This window comes from Lutra lutra, chromosome 4 (genome assembly GCF_902655055.1).
Source record: "Lutra lutra chromosome 4, mLutLut1.2, whole genome shotgun sequence".
Taxonomy (NCBI): domain Eukaryota; kingdom Metazoa; phylum Chordata; class Mammalia; order Carnivora; family Mustelidae; genus Lutra; species Lutra lutra.
This window is the reverse complement of record NC_062281.1, coordinates 46,664,190-46,686,869: the sequence shown is the minus strand read 5'-3', so window position 1 is coordinate 46,686,869 and position 22,680 is coordinate 46,664,190. Positions and strand designations below refer to the sequence as shown.

Genomic DNA, 22,680 nt, shown 5'->3' with positions numbered 1-22,680 from the left:
GTTTCTGGAGGAAAGACTAGTGTTTTAATGTTCTCACAGGAGTCTAGCACTCAAAATTAAGTTTACAATCATCTATTTTAAAAATCTGAGGACCTCTTTCCAGAGTCTCAAAATACTACATTATACATTAGCCTGAATATAAAATATAAGAAACCTCCCAAATGAAAAAAATAAAAAGAAGAAAAATCTGACTTTCAGTTACTTTTAAAAACAGACACATATTAGGCATAAATAGTACCCTCCCCCCCCCGAAAAAAAACCCAGCAATGGGCAAGACAGTTTATAACAGCTAATGATAATTTGAACTACTAACAGAATTCTTAACTTGCATGACATTCAAGATTTTTAAAGCCTCAAATATTCAAAGTTGTCCTACAGACCTTAAGATGAGCTTATAAATACACAATCTACCTATTAGGCCATATAGACTATAATCTATTAACATATTTTAGGCAAGCATGTTCTTGTGCAAAGTTGACTAAAAACACCCACCATTTTATAGTCACCAGCAATTTAACCATGCAATCCAAAAATAAAAATCCAAACATATTCCTCTTCAACCATAGCTCATATTACTTCAAAGCATCACAAATACTATACAGTAGATGGATCCCTTAGTCTGGTGGTTCACAAATTTAGTGAAGTATCTAAAATCATCATCACCATCATCATAAAGCTATTGTGAATCTTATTCCATACTTACTGCAATCAGCAGCACTTCTTTTATAATAAGCACCTACTATAGTGCCAGGCAAAATGCTCAGACTTTGTATACTCTATTACTTAAAATAACTAATACTATTAAATACTTAAATATAGGACAGGTATTAGTCTCATTTTTCAAAGGAGGTAACTGATGCTCAAAAGAAGTAAGCTCCATTCCCAAAGCCACAGTGCTGTTAATATTCTGACCCAGGACTACATGACTGCAGAACAGTGTTGCTGCACCAATTGCAGGACCAACAATTTCAGGGGTCCTGCCTGTATGATGCATGGCATTGGAACATGTGGCCTTTTGATTATACCTCTGTGCCATTTGCTGTCCTTTTTTTTGTATAAATATTGGCACAAATGGGGGCACTGGGTGGCTCAGTTGGTTAAGCATCTGCCTTCAGCTCAGGTAATGATCTCGTGGTCCTGGGATCAAGCTCCTCGTCAGACTCCCCATTCAGTAGGGAGTCTGCTTCTCCCTCTTCTTCTAACCCCCATTTTGTGCTAATAAATAAATAAAATCTTTAAAAAAAAATATATTGGCACATATGTAACATTTCACTGAGATAAGGAACACCAACAAACCCTTTTACATACTAACAACAACAAAAAAATTTCGTTAAACTGAACACTACATCCTGAAACAGTCATTAAAGAGGAAATCAACCTAAATAAAATTAGTGTTATTGCATTCTGCATGTCGTATTTTATCTAAAATACACGATGCAGAACTTCCGGGTTGGTGAACACATGGAGGTGCGGGGAGAGGGGTGTGCCTGGAGTGAGCATGAAGCTCCATGCCCCTTCCCCATACCTTGCCTTATGTATCTCTCCATCAGGCTGTTGGTGAGCATCCTTTATCGTATCCTTTAATAAACTGGTATAGGTTAAAAAAAATACAGGATATACCTTTCAATTTGTGGAGGCTGTTTATTGGACTTAACCGCTTTAAGAAATTCAGCAAAATATTCTGGCTTTACAATCGGACGTCCACAAATGAGTGCACATATTGTCTGGAAAGAAGAAAACACATGTGAACACAAATAATCACGCGCTAGCTTTTCTTTAAAGGAAAGTTTTAGGTTAGAGACTACGAAGGGGCTGTTCTGTTTATTAGGTTTTTCCTTTCACTTCTCTAAATTTATAAAGGAGCCACAATCTACAAAACTAAAGTATTTGGTCACTGTTTAATTTTGGTATACAAATCTCTGTATCATCACTTAATTTTAAGGAGCCACATATTACAATATTAATTTAATAATAGCTTTAGGGAGGGCAGAACAATGTAACATAAAATAAGTGAATTTTAAAATGTATTCCAATTTAAAAGTTCTTACAATGTTAAAAAGTAGACCTGAGAATTAAGAAAATGTAACAACTACCCTAGAGAAGACAAGATCAAGAGATACACATGAGCTATAAGATCTTTTCTGCCTAAATGCCCTTTGAACAGATTGTAACTATGGAATAAAGTATTTTCAAGAAAGTAAATAAAGGAATAACTGTTTGGGGTGGCATAAAAGCTCAAAATAAATACATGGAGATTGGGGTTAGATAAGGGTGGAGAAACTTCAACTAGCAAGTGAACTAAGCTATAAACATCAAATAAAAAGGTACCACAAAATCTGAAAAAGATTAGAAACCACCACCACTGGAGATGAAAATAAGGATTCAGCATAATTTTAGGAAATAATCCAACTGAAGAATTTCTAAGTATGCTTCCGATAACATAGGGTATTACTTAAATATGAGCAAGCAATGTAGGGTGTCTCTCAAAACTGGAATCTGAATACAACAACCGCAAATGTTGAGTGAAATAACTGGCCTCTGGCAGAGGGCAGGCTCCAATACATGTGATTCTGGGCAAAGGATTTAAGTCCTCCATGCCTCAGTTTCCTCTTCAGAAAATAAAAATTTAACTGAATGTTCCGTAAGCTTCCTTTGGTTCTAACATTTAATGATTTTAAAAATATAAGGTAACCTGTACTTTTGGAAAATTTACCGAAACAAATAATATAGTAAGTAGGTTTTCTTTTTTGGCACATGGCTGATCAAAAATACTGAAAAAGGATTACTCTGCACGTTCGTTGCTGGTGTATATACAGTGACATTCAAATACCAGTGCTGTTAGTATCTCAGTTGCTGGAATAGTGTGTACTTTGGTGAATGGATGCTAGCTCCAAGTCTGTCATGGACTCAGTAAAGTATCTCTCAAGACCGTTTAACTGCCTTTGCTCTTATTTCATAACCACCAAGCAAGTGGATGATTATCTAAATTTCACTTCTCAGGTACCTTAGTACCTTTAAGGGGATTGTGTTGAAGTCTAGACATAAATACATAGTCACTATGAGGTTGCATCCCTACTATAAACTAATAAATGGAAGTTTTGATTTATTAGCATAAATTAGTACTCAGGAGGCCAATCACTCTGCTGAATTTATAACCTTCATAAGCTTGCGAACGATCCTTGATCAGTGATAACCCCACCAACATACAAGTTTAACTTGAGGTTCAATTGAGCAGCAAGTCTTTCTCTCTGACACTTGTTCAGCTGTAATATACATATTCTAATTATGTATTAAAAGATTTTTGTACCATCTAATAAGGGAATCTAAATATTTGTTGCTTTTTACTATAGATATTAACCTAAAACAATCTCACATATCTAGAGTCAACCTGTTTAAAAGGAGACGAATCACCTCCCAATGTCATTCTTCAATTAGCTTTGGATATAACCAAATCTGATGAAGACGTAAAATCTGAAAACATACCAAAATATATCACTGTTTTAATGAGAGTTGGCATCCTCTAATGGTACATATCTACATATCTCTAGATGGTGAAGATACAGTACGGTAATAATAAACTATAAACTTAAAAGTCTTTTAAGGGCATTATACCAAATAAAAACTTAGTAAAGAGAGGATGAGACCATGAGTTGAGCTGGAGAGAGACAACCTGACAGAAGGGACTAGAGATGCTAACTCTGGAGACTGGCAGTGGACTTCCAGTCTCTAAAAGCTAACTTTTAGACTAGAGATATACCAACTACACATTGTAATAAACTTATTGGTGAAAATATAACATAAATCATTTTTAAAATGCTAAATTTTTTAAATGCTAAATATAATTTTATATGCTTTTGCTTGTCTCAAATAATAAACAGGTTATCTTAAACATTATAGCCTAAATGGTACATGAAGGCACGGACTGACACTATATAAACCCACAACTAACAGTTCTGATAGTTTTAAAATAAATGGCTTTAAAAATGTCTTGTGTATAGTTGGTGAGTAAGCTTAAATTCACAGAACTTATTTTAATATAATATCATGGCATTCAACCTACTTTAATGGTAACTTTGACTGATAACATGACAAGATGAGTACATTCTTCTGTCCAATTGTTTACAGTAAGTCCTCCAAGTTGCAATATAGCTTGATTTAAAGCAGTTTTCCCAGAAACATCTAAACAAGAAGAGCATGCAACCAAAGGCTCATATTCTACTCTGCAAATGAGAATAAGTTACATAAAGTTATATTATCATAGCTCCAGAGATGGCAACTTATAGTACTTTAAGCTCACATCACATGCTACCATTTTAATTTTTATGTATTTTTTAACTTTCTAATTTATGAAATTATCACTTCCTAAGTCTTGAGTTGCACTTAAGAAAAAACAATGATCTAAGTTAACATTATACTTTAACTTATGTGGAATCAAACAAATGTAGCTCCCAACAAGGATCTCTGAGACCATTCCAACTCTTAACTACTCTTGGCACTGACTGAAAAAATGCACTAACCACATGCGATGCAAAGTGCACTAATGTAATAAGCAGGAACCAAATTAAATGGTTTTAAATTCATTATCCATAAATATCATGTCCTTTAAAATTTGATCAGTGCAAAACAAAGCCATCCATTTTTAATACCAATTAAAAAAAATCTTACCTGAATTTACTTTCAAACACTCCAAAAGTAACTCTATCCCCTGTCTTCAAACCTTGGGAAAGGCCATTCTGCATTTTTTCCTCATTAACAAAGGTGCCATACTTAGAATTATCTTTTATTGTCAATAGAGGAGTCTCACCAGTTTGACTCTGAAGCAAATGAACAAAAAAATCAATACAATTAAAGTCTTTTACCACTCAGTAAATACAATTCCCAGGGGGGAAAGGTTTCAAAACAAAAAGCGGATAACTTTTTGAATAGGTAACTGAATAGATGGCCAACCTCCCAACATAGAAGGCAACAGTTACTGTTTCAGTTGCAGGCACAGAACTTGAAATTAATGGCAAATGTCTGAATTCCAGCATCACTCCTCTTAGAACATGCATTTTCTTTATTTTTGTAAGTCAGTGCAGAGTTTTCTAACCCCTTAATTTCACACATTTGAGAATTTCTTTGCTTTTGTGTGGTCTGTTTCATGCATGACAGCTTCATCCCTAGGGTTTTTTGTTTTTTTTTTTATTAACTAAATAACACAGTTAAAAAAAAAAAAAGTCCAATGAGAAAAGGCTAGAATGTCTGACTTAAAGTAATAATTTTATTTTTCCTTTAGGAATTTCAATAATAGTCTTCTCTTATACCTAAAAGAATACAGACACCAAAGCTAAATATTACTGAACAGATCCCGCATTTGTTGGTATGCAGTCTTTGCTCAAAATAATGGCTTTTATTATCACCAGTATTATCAAGAGCACAGCCATTTATATACACTAGTATTTTTACCACCCACTGTTGTGATTAAAACAACTAACCAACCAAAACAAACTCAAAGCCATTCAAAGAACTGTGAGACATAAGCAACAGGTGTTTTTCCTACTAAAACGAACCAATTCCCACTGTGAAAACCTACAGTACATGGGAAATACCTGTGTTCACATGGCTATAAGAACTCTTTAAAGCAGGGGGCGCCTGGGTGGCTCAGTGGGTTAAAGCCGCTGCCTTCAGCTCAGGTCATGATCCCAGGGTCCTGGGATCGAGCCCCACATCGGGCTCTCTGCTCAGCGGGGAGCCTGCTTCCCTTCCTTTCTCTCTGCCTGCCTCTCTGCCTACTTGTGATCTGTCTGTCAAATAAATAAATAAAATCTTTAAAAAAAAAAAAAAAAAAAGAACTCTTTAAAGCAGGAATGGGACTTGGGTCTGTTCACTGCTCTATTGCCAGGGTTGGCACAATGATGGATACAGAGTAAGCACTTAATGTTCATTCAGTAAGTATAAATGTATTCTACTTCCTTTGAGTTTCTAAATCACTACAAAAGAATAAGACACTGGAACAGAAACTTCAAATATCAAAACAAACACCACTGTTACAACCACCAAAATTAGTATTTAATTTTAACATAAAAAAACTAACATCTTTATGGAATTAAAAATCCTACAAACTCCCTCATACACACCAAAGTAACCTTGTAATTTCAACCCCCTCACTTTAAACTAGTGAAATAAAATTAGTGACATACCTGGTTGGTTACAGAAAAGTTAGCAGTTAACACAGCATGATTTCGACTGATTGACTGATCACCTTCAATTAGAATGCCACAGTTTTTCCTTCCAACAACGTATTCAACACCAGTCAAAAGTCTGAATGGTTCTAAGAATTAAAAAAAAAAAAAAAAAAGTAAATGTATAAACACACATATTTGCTGTACATAGGTACAGCAAATATTTACATAAAATATTTTTATTTTGCTTTTAAACTTTAATAATCAACTTCAGATAAATCAAAACTCGTAATTTCTATAAAGCCTCACTGAAAAATGCAAAAGATTAGATGGAAAGCTCTAGCATTTTCTAAAGAGAAAACAGTACTGAAAAGTGTTGGCAGTAACTGGCTCAGTCCGTTAAGCCTCTGACCTTTGGTTTCAGCTCAGATCAGGATCTCAGGGTCATGAGACTGAACCCCATACTGGGCTCCGTGCTCAGTGCAGGGTCCTTCGAATTCTCTCCCCTCCCCGGCCTCCACCTCCTACGCATGTGTCCGCTGGCTCTCACACACGCTCTCACCCTCTTTCAAATAAATAAAACTTAAAAAGTCTTGCCCAGATCAACATACATAAATATACATTACCAAACAAATCACAATACTATGTTTGGAATCTGATTCAAGGATCCATTGGGAAAAATATAATTTTAAAAAACTGTAAAGAAAAATTTAAAACTTACAAGAACTTTCCCTACCAGATGGTAAACTATGCCCTAATGCTACAGTAACTAAAACATATGGTACTGAATCCAGAGTAAACAACATAGGTCAATGCAAGAAACGTTCAGACCTGATTTAAGTGTGCATTTTGGGGAATTCTGGTTTTTTTTTGTTAAAGGTACCATTTCAAGTACATGTTTAGTTTCTAAAAAAAAATGTTGAAAATCACAAATTGTTAGGTAATAGCACATTTCTTGGAGACTAGCAGTTTAGTATGGGAGCCTGGGACTCCATCTTCCGAGTGGTAGGGTAACTAGGGCAGATAAACTAGAGAAGTAGAAAGCCAAGCCACGTTCGGATATTTTGTTATTCAAAAACTCTTAGCCTAGAGTGGGCTGTTTTGAAGAAAAAACATGGTGCCTTGGTTTACTTATATTTTTTCCTAGAGGAGTGGGCCCATAATGTCTGTTAGATTCTGAAAAGAGGTCACAATCTCCTAGAAGTAAAAAATGCTGGCCACTGATGATGGATGCATTTTTCTACTGTTACTGCCTCTCTCTCTGTAGGAACCCAGAGCCAGCCACAGACAACTGCTCCTGGAAAGGAACTAAGTCCTGCTTCCCAGCAACAGCTTCTGTTCTACCTCAGCACTGCTCCAAGTCCATAGGGATGCCTTGATCTTTAGTCTTCTTACTATTTATTTTCCTAACTTCACGCGCCGTTTGTAAATTTAGCTCTTTTGCCTATCAGAATAAACTTCCTGGGGGCAGGACCTAATCGTACGCTACCATCTGCTTATCAACTAAAAAGGACTTTGACCAGGCAACCAATTAACAGGAGATAACCATCTGCCGCTGCTGAAAAGTGCAGAACAGAAACAACAACAAAACAACAAAACCCTACTTTTTCAGTTGTTCGGATGACCAAAAAAAGGCTCTAAAACAAAACTGAAATCACGCCTCTCCTGTGGCTGCCATTTACCCAATTCATCAATGTGGCTTTTCACAAAAGTAAACAATGTGCTCAAAACAAAGTCATCTGCTGCCATCGTGCGCCTAGCCTGGGATAACTTATTCTAGGTGTTTGGCCAAAAGCTTAAAACGCTAAAGGAGAGAGCAGGTGGCCGGCCAAGACTCAATTCCGCGCGGCCTGTAAGCCGGGTCAAAGCGGCCAGAGGAGCTGGTCCCAACTACCGAGAACCTGGCGGTAGGCTGGGTAAGGGATGCCACCGCCAAGGACCGGCCGGGCGCTGCCCGGGAAGACAGCGCGGTCCCCACCGCAGTCGTACGGTGCGCGCATCCCCTTCCCGCCGCCTCCCGGGGCGGGGACGACGGCAGCGCCGGAAGGTGGAGAGAGGAACGGGAACCGACCGGAAGCATCACTCCTTAGACCCCTGCCCAACGCAGCTGCTCCCTGGAACACGGTGCCGGGGCCTCTCCCCTCCGCCCTTACCTCGGGCCGGGCCCGCGACGGGGAGCAGCTTCCACATGGGCCTGGGTCCCCCGACTCTCGGCCAACTCGCGGAGGCGTAACCGCGGCTGAGCGACGTGCGCGGCCGCAGCTGCCTCAAGCGGCGTGGACTCCGGAACGTGCGCGCTCCCGGGAGCTGGGCCGCCTAGGAAGAGGAGGGATAAGCAGGAGTGAGACGTGGGCTCCTCGTCGCCACCTGGTGGTTAAGGAGAGGAACAGTGCGATCTGTATTGAAATGTATTGGGTTATGAAGTGTGGATCCCATTGAAAGGTGTTCAATGAATATACATACTTTGAATTACGTTTTCTGGTCGTGAATAGAAATAATTTTTAAAATCAGCTACAAAGCAACGTAAGATTTTCTAATTAAAGACATTAACATACTAGCCAAGTTTGTAATTCCATGCATTTGTGATTTCTAAAAAAATTGCAGTTACTCCTTTGTATGCACCCTACTGGTGGTGACAGGATGAAGATAAAGATTGTACAAGTCAATCTTCATTCATCATTTGGCTCCCTTATACCTCTACCCTACTTGGGGATCATAATAATACTCAGAGTTCCTAGGTATCAGTAATGACTGTGTCCAACAATATTAAAAATGTTTAGGCATTCTCTTTTCTAAAGTGTATGGTTTTCCAAGGGGATGGCCATAGGTCCCTTTGGGGAAGATTTGGAGGTGGGGTTGGTGTAGGAGAAGCTATTACCATATATTCTCATTACTGTGTTTCAGAGTCCTCCCTCCCGGCATTCCCGCCTCTCCTTTAGCCACTGGGTTATGGACTGATGAACTGGCACAAGTCAGGAAACTGGGGAAGAGACTGAAACTTTTTTTTTTTTTTAAGATTTTATTTGTTTATTTGACCGAGAGAGATCACACGTAGACAAAGAGGCAGGCAGAGAGAGAGAGAGGGAGCAGGCTCCCTGGGGGGCAGAGAGCCCGATGCGGGACTCGATCCCAGGACCCCGAGATCATGACCCGAGATGAAGGCAGCGGCTTAACCCACTGAGCCACCCAGGCGCCCGAGACTGAAACTTTTTACTGAGGGTGCTGCTCTCAGCCTTGGGTTCATCCATCCTTCATTTTTTTTTTTTTTTTTCATCGAGCACGCTCTTATTGGCTAGCTTTTATCTTTTCTCCTAGGGGTGCCATTTTCTATTAATCATCTCCATAGCTCTATAGCTCTATCTAGGTCAAGATCATTGACGGCCACTACAATCTTGCCACTCAGTAGGACCGTTGTACCCTTCTGATGGTTAAGTGCTGCAACCTGGCCTCTATTGTTTTGGGATTCTATTATCCTTGTTGCTGTCTTTGAACCTAGTTTGGTGACAGTATCTCTTATCATCAGCCATAATCCACAGGGAAAAGCCACACCTGAGCTTCTCAGTGATGGGGTACCCCTCTCACCAGAAAATTCCTAGTCACTTTGATAAATGAAGCATCTGAATCAGAACTTTGTCATCTAGTGGAATTCCCAGCTTTCCATAGGATAGCCACTCTAGCATGTCCCCTTCCCTGAGCATTTTGCTCCCCTGCTTCCACTATCTGCCATGACAATTCTATTTCTACTTCTCTTAATGTGGGCCACCACTTTCTTCAAGTTTCTATGAGCCATCACGGAAGTATGATAGTCATATTTTCTGGGATCCTTACCAGGGCATTCATTCTTCTCTTCCGGATGAGTGCTCCCAAATCAATAAACTCTCCCTTATTCAAATTCATTTTCCATGTCCTCTTGTTCAGCATCCTCAGAATACAGTCCCAAAAGTATTCTCCTTGCTCCTGCTGACACATGTTGATGAGCCTGCAGCTCCTTTACTATAAAGTCACATCTTCCCTCATCAGTCCTTCCCCGGCTGGGTTACCGTATCTTAGCCCTTTATTTTTTGGTTGCAAGAAGAGGAAATGGGGCAACATCAAAGTAATAAAGGAATATTTATTTGTTGCTTACCAATAGCATAGGTCTGATAATCAGAGGTTAGAAAATTTTTGAAAGAGGGAGCACAATGCAGATAGAGTGTTAGATTGGTAGCAAGTTGCTTACTATTCCATGCCCCCTGCTTCCTGTAACTTACTGGCGTCTTCTCTCACCTGCTGTTTTGTTGTAAACAAACCCTGCTAGATTGTTTAAGTCTTCATAAAAACTTCCCTCTATGTTTTGCTTTAAATTAAACATGGCTCTCACTCTAGAACAGTTTTTCTCTACTGGTTCTAAGATAGTTGCCCCAATGCCTCTGCCATAGTTACTGACCAGTAGGATATCCACCATATTTTTTGGTCAGGAGGATTACTCTTTCTCCCTAAACCTATACCTCCACTTTCCGTTTCCTTGTCTTACTCTTCCCAGACTCGCAAAATCTCTCCTAGATAGAACCATTATGTGTGAGTTGCTACCCTTTATGACTCCTGTTCCTGCTGCCTATTGCAGATAAATCCATGTTACTTATCCATATTCATTGAGAACATTGCCACCTGTGTGAGAGCTTTCTTCTCCATCCCAACTCCTGCCATTATTCTCAAGCAACTGTAAGACACAAGTGGAAAACTTGTTTTACCCATTAGGCTCACATTTTTTTTATTTTCTCAACTCCTGTGATTTTCACCTCTACTACACATGCACAACCTCTTTGATGGCCACCCTTTAGAATTTTCTATCACCAGAAACTTCCCCATCTTTAATATCCTACTTTCTGACTGGAACTGCCTAGCCCTCTACGTTTCTTATATACTCATTCCATAATACCTGCTTTTTAGCTTTATCCAGGTCTCTTACCACTTGATCCCTCCACTTTACGTAGGTGATCAGTCTCCTCTCCTTCAAGATATTCAGGCTGCATACCAGGATTGGAGCTTGAACGACTATTACAGCTCTGCTTTCAGTACTTGGGGCAGCTCTCAGAACTACTTTTAGTCTCAGAGCTCTCACTGCTATAGCTAACTTGTCTATAAGCCCTAAGAAACCCCAACTATGAGCCAATTAATTATACAACCACCTTCTGTACTAAAGCTTCTGCATTAAACTGCCTATCTTTGAAAATGTGGAATCAATGAAAATTCATAACCTCTAATATTAGTTGAACTATAGAACATGACTCATCAGCCCCACTTCCTGCTTTAAAAAAGAAAAAAAAAAAAGTATTTTTTTTTCTGGGGCGCCTGGATGGCTCAGTTGGTTATGCAGCTGCCTTCGGCTCAGGTCATGATCCCAGGATCCTGGAATCCAGCCCTGCATTGGGTTCCTAGCTCAGTGTAGAATCTGCTTCTCCCTCTCCCTCTGCCTCCGCCTGCTGCTCCCCTTGCTTGTGCTCTCTCTCTCTGTCAAGTAAATAGATAAAATCTTAACAAAACAAAACTCATTCTCTGAAGTCCTGAAGAGCTATCCCATACCTTTGCTAATATCTACTCAAATCTGGTCATCTCCTGGCCTCCTTCAAAGAATATGGTACTGTATGTTACTGAGGAAATTCCTGTAAGGACTTCTTTATAATTTCTATCCTACTCTGTCCTTCTCCCCATCATAAAAGGAACTTCTTTTCTTTTAAAATCTACACCTACACCTCATCCTTACCTTTTTCTCTCTGGTTTCAGGGTATAATTTGACCCTTCAATTTGGGACCAACTCCTCCACTTGCGCTCAATTTAAATCCATTCCTTCTCCTCATCTGTCTCAAGGCCTTGTTTTATCAGTTACCTCCTTCTCCTACATATTTTCCATTTTTCTCTTTGATTCCTTCACCTTATCTTAAAACTATTAAAAGGTCAAGTTGCAGATAAAACAATGGAACAGAATCGATAGAAAACCCAGAAATGAACACACAATGATGTGGTCAACTAATCTTTGACAAAGTAGGACAGAACATACAACAGAGAGTCTCTCCAAAGTGTTTGAAGAACTGAACAGCAACATGCAAAAGAATGAAACTGGACCACTTTCTTATACCATACACAAAAATAAGTTCAAAATGGATGAAAGACCTAAATGTAAGACAGGAAACCATTAAATCCTAGAGCAGAACACAGGCAGTAACCTCTTTGATATTGGCCATAGCAACTTCTTATTATATAGGTCTGCTAAAGGAAGGCAAACAAAAGCAAAAATAAACTATTGGAATTTCATCAGAATAAAAAGCTTCTGCATAGTGAAGAAGAAATCAATAAAACTAAAAGGCAACCTATAGGATGGGAGAAGATATTTGCAAATGACATATCTGATATACGGTTAGTATCCAAAAATATATAAAGAACTTATCAAACTCAACACCCAAAAAACAAATAATCCAGTTAAAAAAATGGATAGAAGACATGAATAGACATTTTCCCAAAGAAGACATCCAGATGGCAATAGATACATGAAAAACTGTTCAACATCACTTGTCATCAGGGACATACAAATCAGAACTACAATGAGATATCACCTCACACCTGTCAGAATGGCTAAAATGAACATAGGAGATAACAGGTGTTGGCAAGGATTTGGAGTAAGAACTCTCCTACACTGTTGGTGGGAATGCAAACTGGCACAAACACTCTGGAAAACAGTATGGAGTTTCCTCAAAAAGTCAAAAATAGAAATAACCTATGATGTTTACCCAGAAAATATAAGAACGCTAAGTCAGCAGGAGATACCCAGCCCTATGTTTATTTACAACAGCCTTATTTAGTTTTTTTTTTAATATTTTATTTATTTATTTGATAGAGAGAGCTCACAAGTAGGCAGAGAGGCAGGCAGAGAGAGAGGGAAGAAGCAGGCTCCCTGCCGAGCAGAGAGCCCGATGCGGGGCTCGATCCCATGACCCTGAGATCATGACCTGAGCTGAAGGCCGAGGCTTTAACCCACTGAGCCACCCAGGCGCCCCTACAACAGCCTTATTTACAACAGCCAAATTATGGAAGCAACACAAGTGTCCATCAATAGATGACTAAATAAGGAAGTGATATATATGTATGGAATATCATAGAATATAATGGAATATTATATGTGGTATATATATACCTGCACATACATGTGTGTGTGTGTATATATATATATATATGGAATATCAAGGAATATTAGTCATAAAAAGAATGAAATCTTGCTATTTGCAACAACAGGGAAAGAGCTAGAGACTATCATGCTAAGCAAAATCAAAGAAAGACAAATACCATATGGTTGTTTCATTCATATGTAGAATTTAAGAGACAAAACAAATGAGTATTGGGGCGGGGGGGGGGGTAAAAAGGAAAACCAAGAAACAGATGCTTAACTTTAGAGCACAAACTAATGGTTACCAGAGAGGGGGTGAGCATGGGAATGGGTTAAATGGATGATGGGGATTAAGGAGTACACTTGTTGTGATGAGCACTAGAGATTTTATGTAAGTGTTGAATCACTAAATTCTACACCTGAAACTAATATTACACTGTGTGTTAACTAACTGGAATTTAAGTAAAAACTTGGAAAAAAAAGATAAAAGATTATCTTGTTTTCCCTCCAATTTCATTAATTTGACCATTAATTTCTAACTAATGTTATGCTAAAATATAGTCTTAAAAGAGTTAGGATTTTTTTGTTTCAGGGTCACACACAGGTAACAACAAAGGGAGCTCAGTCTCCTTTTATAAGTGGGCTTAAATTATATCTACTTTGCAGTATTATTGTTACCATTAATTGAGACACTACACCATACATCATGGATTTAAACAAATATTGGTTTCCTTTCCTTTCCTTCTAGGTCCTTAAGGGTAGGGGCTGTGGCTAAATCATTTTTGGGTGCCTACTGTCTAAATCACTTTTATAGCTCTAATATTTACCATAATGATGAACACCTGATGCAACTGTTTATTAATTTAACTACTCATTGAAACACTTTTGCACCTGTGTTAGTACTTATGCTGAACTGTGAAAGTTGGTGTGGTTTGGAGAAATGAGAAGCATGTGGAGAACCAGTGATGACTCAGCGTGCATCTTTTTGAGTCTAAAGATTATCAGGTAGTAAAGAACAAATGAGTTCTATTTTTGTAGCTCAACCCTAAGTCTATTTTACTAGGATTATTTTTACTGTAGTAATTCTATTTTATATTTTACTAGAATAAAAAAATTAACTTCTATGTGTCTTATTTTATCTTGATATAGGAATAAAACCGTATATATCAAATTAATCTGTAAATTATTAGTAGAGTTACCTGAAACATCAGTGGGTTACTGGAATCAAATTGGCCGCTTAAGTATATTTTTTAATTGAAAAATAAATGTATGTAAGGTCCCAAATTGCCAAGTTTAAGACTTGCCTTTATAGAACGAGAAAAGAAAAGTCTTTTTTTGGGATCATGGGTAAGCCTCCCTTCCAGAAGTCATTCAAGAAGCTTATTAATGATTGTAAAGCACTTTGAAAATATGAAGCCTAATATTCACCTAAAATGTGTAAAATTAGATGAGGTACTCAAACACCAGAAATACACAAGAGCTAATATTCTAAATAAAGAATATTATCCATCAGTTTTTTTTTTTTTAATCTTAAGAGCATTTTACAATGACCTTCTTAGGACCACACCAGGTGGCCTATAATTACTCTGCCAAATCTAATGTATTTGTAATCACAGATTTTTAGAACAAGTGATTTTAGAGAGAATTTACACCAACACCTCGTTTTATGATGAGGAAAATAAAGGTGATAGAAGTTTACTTGCCCAGTAGCAGAAAGCCAGTCTGTAGCGGAGTCATGACAAGCACGTCTTCTGCTTGTCAGTGCAGAATCTCTGTGGATCCCTTCAGCAGCAGCCTGGACCAAGTCCTCTGAGCACTAACCGTGCACTCAAACTGCACTAGGTGAATGATGTCAGCCTCCTGTGACCATTTCAAGTGAGCTCCCGGAGAAACCAAAAACAAGAAGAATCAGAAAATCAGTCAAGTGGAGGCACGTGGGCTATATTTTTATCAGATATTATAGAAACATAATAAATATATTAAGATGACCTATGGGTCTCCCATGTGTTGATATGGAAATCAATAAACCTTAATTTTTACAACTGAACAAATTATACCCTGTGATGTGCAGACCTTGGAGAACTGCTTGCAAGCATATCTACCCTTTACTTTTTTTAAAATATATAATCCCCTATAAACTGACAAGCTTATATAATAACAATAATAATAATAACAATCTTTCTGCTGGGTTATATCCTCAGTAAGAGGATGAACAGAGCATTTACTAACCTACTTTGAGGTTGGCTTTTCTTTCCAGCTGATACCACCGTTTAACAATCCCCCTCAAGTTGTGCAGCCAGGAATGAATGCTGGATCGAAAACCAGAGGTGGGAACATTATCAACTGTTGTTCCCTTTTCTCAGACTCAGACTTGTAACTTTAAGAATGTTACTGGTCCCACAGCCGGTACCGCCCTCCTAATGAGATCATGAGGTCTCCTTTTAGGCGAGCCTTCTTCCTATTCTTAGTAGTGAAACAGAAACCAGTCAAAGGACTTCTCATGCCCTCTTATCTAAGACAATGCTAAACAACTCTTTGGCCTTTCCTGGAAAAAGTGGTTATTTATTTCCCTGGCAGTCAGGCCTGAGTTGATGTATATTACGTGACTTTAGACCTGGGCATTAAGGAGTTTGCTGCAGTTTGAAGGTCATTGCTATTGGGAAAACTTAATTAAAACAAAATCTTATGCTATCCCAACATAGAAGAGAAAGGAAACTGTTTTATTATTGAATAAGCATAAAGCAGAATCCCACGCAATCTGCTAAAGAGATTGGTAAGAGAAATATCGCCCTTTTAAACAGGCAAGGAGAGAAAACTCATTCCCTACATGTTCTCAAGGTAAGCAACAGCTAGTCCTTGAGTAGTTCATCCTAAATTCACTTGGCAATTGGAGTGACCGTTGTGTTAGCTAACTGCCTTTAACCAAAGGACAGATAACGTCTCAAATCTTTATGACAGGAGGTAGTTTTGCAGTTTGAACTAGGAAACTATCTTCCTTGATGGTTACATTTCAAGGAGATGCCCCTAGGTCCTTGAGAAATACATTGCTGGGTTGTAAAGGTGGCAGAGCTTTAAAAAAGGATTTACACACATTTCAAGAAAGACTTTATAATGACAAGTTTTTAAAAGTAATGTTCTAAAAAAAGGGGGCCTTTTCCCTTATTTTCAATGGGGAGAATTGTCTTTTACTTCAGTATTCCCAATCGTTAGGGAATGTGACCAAAAACAATGTGACTACCAATTGACCCGTGAGCTGGACCAGGGCACTTTGAAGAATTTTTACCCCCTCCCCTGCCCTTGGAGTGTGGGTTTGACTTGCCTTTCCTGCTCTCAGAGGCTGCTCTGAGGACATAGCCTTGAGATGCAAGGTGCTGTTGAAAAGGTCTACAAGGTATACACGACTGAGCCCAATTAGGGTCTCTTTATAAGCTCTTAAAGATTTGGAGGACAGGTGCAGGGATCCATCTGTGTTGCTGTTCATTCATCTAAGACAAACCCCTTATGTAAGTTCCCCTTGCTATTGTTAAAATTGCTACCTACCAACATGGAGTGCCCTCTTCAGTCTCACCCTGCCTCTATGACAGGGGGCTGGTATCTGATCCACCATTCAACTCCCTCAAGTGTTGGGAAGCTACACCGCTTAGATTACCATGCTGACTGCAACTCACCATCCTCCTCCTCAGCCTCCTCCCTTGGGGCTTAATTTCATTGAAACACAACTTTATGAACTTATTTTAGACTCTTCCTATTAGATGTCTGTAGAACTCTCTAAGAAAAATATGAAATAGCACTGAGTGTAATTTCTAGACAATGCTTGAGCAAGGCACTTTGTAAGTCTTTCCTTTTTTTTTCTTCCATGGGTCGTTTATCTTCTGGGTAATAATCTTGTTGAACTTGGGGCACTCTGGGTGGCTCAGTTGGTTAAGCGTCTGATTTCAGCTCAGGTCATGATCCCAGGATCCTGGGATTAAGCCCCCCATCTGCCTCCCTGCTCAGCGGGGAGTCTGCTTCTCCCTCTCCCTCTGCTTCTTCCCCTGCTCATGCTCTCTCTCTCTCAAATAAATAAATAAAACCTTAAAAAAAAAATCCTGTTGAATTTGCTTAATAGTTATGGCCTGTGGTTCCATTGGAAAAAACAAACAAACAAACAAACATTATATAGTGATATCAGGGATTCCCCTTAACTCTGGGTTACCTACTGCTCAGTCTCTAAGTGCAGGACCATAGCAAGCATTTTCTGCTGGTTTGTACATGCCAGACCCTGTTGCAAGTGCTTTATTATTTTTTTTTAAAGATTTTATTTATTTATTTGACAGAGATCACAAGTAGGCCGAGAGGCAGGCAGAGAGAGAAGAAGGGAGCTGAGCAGAGAGCCTGATGCGGGGCTCGATCCCAGGACCCTGAGATCATGACCTGAGCTGAAGGCAGAGGCTTTAACTCACTGAGCCACCCAGGCACCCCGCAAGTGCTTTAAATATATTATTTCATTTAAACCTGAGAAAAACCTTTTGAGGTTAGCACTCTTCATACCTTCACTTCACAGATAAGGAAATGAAAGAAAAAGTTCTTTTTTTTTTTTTTTAAGATTTTATTTATTTATTTGACAGAGAGATCACAAGCAGGCAGAGAGGCAGGCAGAGAGAGAGGAGGAAGCAGGCTCCCTGCTGAGCAGAGAGCCCGATGCGGGGCTCAATCCCAGGACTCTGAGATCATGACCCGAGCCGAAGGCAGTGGCTTAACCCACTGAGCCACCCAGGCACCCGAGAAAAAGTTCTTAATTGGCTACCCATGACACATCTCTGAGGCACGGCAGTCTGACTCCCATGTCTATGTCCCCCTGACACAGAGAACAATGCAATGGCTGAGAGCTCCAGCCCCAGAGCCAGCCTGGGCTGCCTCCGACTGCAGCACTGTTAGCTATTAGCTCTGCAGTTTGCCTAATTGTTTTGTGCCTCAGTTTCTAAATGCGAATAATCATAGTACAAACCACAAATGCCTGTGAGGACTAGGACACATGTAGGGTGCGGAGCACTGCCTGACACACAGAACAAGGTGAAAAATATTAGCTTTCAGGAGTAATATATCCTCAGGCATTGAATTCGAACCCCATGGCTCCTGCCTCGTTGAAATAACTCCTCACATTTGGAGTGGCCTCTTTTTTTCATGCCCCCCGTCTGTTCTTTAGTCGTGCCTAAGAATGCTACAAGTTCTCTAAATTATATTTATGGTACCATCTCTAGAAAATGGCAACAGCAATTTATTTTTTAGTAAAATTTGCAAAAGCAAGATATCGTACCATTAGTGGTAAAAATACTGTTTTCATTCCTACCACTTTCCTTCATCTTTGTGCCCTGCACCCTCCTTCCCTCTCGGAATCATGAGAAGGGCCCCAGGTTTTACCAGGCCTTTGGGGAGACCTCTCGGGTTATTCCTTTCCCTTGTTGGCTTGTTCTCTTGAAGTTCAACCCTTTGCCAAGATGTACCAAGCTTAGTGCATAAACAGTTAAGCTGAGTGCCCAGTGTCTAGCCTGCCTGAGTGTGTTTTATGGCTCGTCTCCTCTGACTGGTTGTAAAGTGTGGGTCTACCTCAAATGGGACCAATCGCCTTTTCTTCCCATGTCTAGTGTAGTGGTTGTGGTGGGAAGAATTTTAAGAGGTTCCCATAACCCCTGCCTCCTGGTATTCATACCAGATATAATCCCCTACCCTTGAATATGGATGGGACCTGTGACTTGATTCTAGCCTACAGAATATGGCAAAGGTGAAGGGATTTTGCAGATATAAGTAAGGTCCTAAATCAGCTGATTTTTAGTTTATCAAAGGAGATTACGATTATCCTGGGTGAGCCTCACTTAATCAGGTGATTATCCTGAAAAGAGGGACTGGATCCTCTCTGAGATGAAAAATTCTCCTCGCAAGCTTGATAAAATAAGCAGTTATACTGAGGAAGTTCATATAGAAAAGAATTATACGTGATGTCTAGAAGCTGAGGATGGCCTCCAGCCAACAGTCAGCAAAAGCTGGGGACCTCAGTCATATGGGTACAAGGAAATGAATTCTGCCAACAACCTGAATGAGCTTGGAAGCAGATTCTTCTCCATTTGAGTCTCCAGAGGAAAACATGGCCTAGTGGACAACTTGATTGCAGTATTTTGAGAGCCTAGCATACTTGGATAGTCCTAGAGTCCGCCTAGGACTGTCTAGGACCATATCTAGATTTCTGACCCATAGAAAAATGTGACATAATGAATATGCATCATTTTAAGACACTAGTGTTATAATATCTCTGTGGAAACCAGTTGGATTCCCACCCCACGTTTAGTTTGGATGTCAAGACTGATGATGCCATACACACACACACACACACACACACACACACACACACGGACACATGAATATAAAAATGTTTATTATTTATGCAGTGAGACTGTTTGGAAGGACAGAGCAGGCCTCCAGAGCTGATTTAAATGGTTTGAGGGAGAAAGTATTATGGGCTAAATTGTGCCCCCTTCAAATTCATATGTTGAAGTCCTAACCCCCAATACCTTAGAATTTGAGCAATAGATCAAATCATCTGTTTTAGAGATAAGGCTTTAAAGAGATAATAAAGTTAAAATGAGCTCATTACGGTATCCCCTAATCTGATAGGACTGGTGTCCTTATAAGAAGGGGAACTTTAAACACAGAAATGTAAAGAAAGAAGACCATGTGGAGACAGTGGAAGAAGGCACCATCTATGAGTCAAGGAGAGAGGCCTCGGAAGAAACCAATCCCACCAACATCTTGATACCAGATTTCTATCTTCCAGGTTGTGAAAAAAATAAATTTTCTGTTGTTTAAGTCACTTAGTCTATGCTGCTTTACTAAAACAGGCCTTGAAAATTAATACAGTAAGGAAGAAAAGAGTGGCTTGGGATTTTTTTTTTTATCACTTTTGGGTGTTGTTTATGGGTTAGAGTGAGGATATCCATGTGTGAGAAGGGGCTTGGCTGCAGTGCCAAAGGAGAGAGTATCTGGGCTTTCCTGTCCACTTGCCTAGCTGACCCAAGACACAAGAGAAAGGAATGGGTGAGGCTTAAAAGCTACCAGCAGTTAAACATCAACAAATGAAGACAGAGTTTTGTTACTTGGTGGTAATTTGTTACATTCTAACAGGAAAAAAAAATACAGTGGTAAAGAGCACAGGCTCTAGGGCTAGACTGTTGGAATCACATCCCAGCCCTACCACTTAAAGCCTGTGGATCTTGCGGCAAATTCCTCACCTACTTTGGTATATGCCTCCGGGAATAAGGGAAAAGAATAATAAAAATGTTACAGGATTGCGAGAATTAAATGACGGTGGTTGATTGGTTGGTAACGGAGCATCCCGCTCTTAGATCCCGTGTGCCTTACCACTTAAAGGCAGCGCATACACCAACTACAGTGCCTGCATTTCTTTTCTTGAGGTCTTCCACTGAAGCCCTGATGCCAAGCCCACAGGGAAGAAGGGCTGGAGAATCAGTATCTACGCCTAGCAGTGCTCAGCCATTGAAAAAAAAGTAATGTGTAAAATACTCCAGCTCCCTCATTTCTCAGGTGAGAGTTCTCTGAGGCAAGTCTGTTAGTCCGTTCAGGCTGCTATAACAAAACACCATAGACTGGGCGACTCATAGTCAGCAGAAATTTATTGCTCTTAGTTGCAGAAGCGGGAAGTCTGATGCTAGCATAGTCAACTTCTGATGAGAGCTCTCTTCCAGGTTGCAAACTGCTGACTTCTCCTTGCATCCTCACATGTCAGAAGTGACGAGCTAGCTCTCTGGGGCTGCTTTTATAAGAGCACTCATCTAATTTCTTCCCAAAGGCCCAACCTCTTAATACCATCACCTTAATGAGTATTTAGTCCATAGCAGCATGTTTTCTCCATTTTCTCCAGAGTGTCTTCTCTGGCATTACTTCTAGTTGTCTGCAATGTCAGCTAGCTGAATAACTTAACCTGTATTGCCTGCCTCTCTTCCTTACTGGTGATTCCCAAAGTTCCCAAAGGAGTCACTTGCACTGGATCCTTGCTCCCTAATCTGCTTTGGGGGTGCCTAAGGTGAGAAAATGAGTTGACACTGTAAGGGCACTGTCAGTGCCCTACAACCAGAGTCTGCCAGTGACACATCTACGATTGAACCAATTGGGGTTTTTATGTAGCAAGGAAGAACACACACCATGGTAAACCATGGGGTGTCTAAGAAAAAGGGTGTTAGAAAGAACCTGTTATAGGATTTGGACTTTGGTTGGATGATTAGAGAGATGGTCTAAGGAAGTAGGCGGTTCACTCTAGGTTAGATGCTGTCAGAAAGCAGGGGCAAATGTGTGAAGGAAGCTCTCAGTAAATCTTATCTAGAGAGAAGGGATACCAGAATGAGGTAAAAGCTGTAACCGGTAAAGAAATGGTCACTCGTTTTAGCCAGACAGGTTGTTAGGTATAACAACGGTGGTCTTCTCTTGTGCTTAGACAAAATTATAAAGTTGGCTTGTTTTGTCTCACCTTCTGATCTCGGAGTCAAGTTGTGAGGTTGGTGTTCTGTGAAATGGTTTATATTTAAAAGGAGATTAGCATGGACTAACTGTGAATGGTTCTGAATGTCTGCTGTTATTCTTTCTCACCACTTTGTTAACTCTGTCACCTACCATCAGGCTGAGCTTGGAGCTTCACATCCATCTTTCAATTGTCACAATAATGCTGAGTCAGGTATGAAAAGTCACATTTTAGAAGTGAGGAAGAAAATGTGATCTGAGTTTATGCAGCGTGTGAACATACATGACATTAAGAGGCAGAATGACGAACTAAAAGTACCCCTTGGCTTCTAACGTGTGTGTTACTCCCTTCGCGAGAAAAGCAAAGGCGGGACCCCAGGTCAAAGCCCTTCTGCCTCTCGAAGATAGGGGGCGGCGTGTCCTGCGGAAAATCAAAGCCGCCCGGAAGCTCCTGCTTTTGTTAGATTTCAAGCGCTTCGCCCCCGGACAAGGGAGGCTGAGATTTAAATCCAAGATGTTATTACTCTGATGATGTAAGATCCAGCGCCACACCAACTACGAATTGGACAAGGGGTAGGGGGCGCCGGGCGTGGCAGCGCGGAGACCAACCCCGGCTCCCCCATCCTGGCTCCCGCCTCCGCACCCTCCCGGCATCCGCCTCCGCCCCGGCCCTACCCGGCCCCACCTCCTGCCCCACCTCCTGCCCCACCTCCGCCCCGGCCCCGCCTCCAGCTCCCTTTCCGCCCTCCTTCCTGCGCGGGCCCCTGCCTCGGCCCCACCTCCTCCGCCTCCGCCCCCGCCCTCAATCCCCGCCCCGGCCCTGGCTCCCCGCCCAGCTCCAGCTGCGTCCCCCGCCCGCCCCTGCTCCCTTATCCC

General features: G+C 40.3%; 1 protein-coding gene across 3 annotated transcripts in view; it reads right to left on the bottom strand.

Moving 5' to 3' along the window:
* NBN (nibrin) overlaps positions 1 to 8,470 on the bottom strand; it is a 50,401-nt gene extending 41,931 nt beyond the window's left edge. Inside the window, exons 1-5 of one of the 3 annotated variants that reach the window (XM_047726611.1) lie at positions 8,315 to 8,470; positions 6,180 to 6,310; positions 4,666 to 4,814; positions 4,061 to 4,220; positions 1,621 to 1,724 (exon numbers count right to left, since the gene is read on the bottom strand). In XM_047726611.1, the coding sequence (XP_047582567.1) occupies positions 1,621 to 1,724; positions 4,061 to 4,220; positions 4,666 to 4,814; positions 6,180 to 6,310; positions 8,315 to 8,351 (581 nt within the window). In that variant the 5' untranslated portion in view covers positions 8,352 to 8,470. Of the gene's footprint in view, positions 1 to 1,620; positions 1,725 to 3,388; positions 3,440 to 4,060; positions 4,221 to 4,665; positions 4,815 to 6,179; positions 6,311 to 8,314 lie in introns of those variants that run through there. The other 2 variants (XM_047726612.1, XM_047726613.1) reach the window with 2 other exon arrangements.
* Positions 8,471 to 22,680: the final 14,210 nt, after the last annotated feature.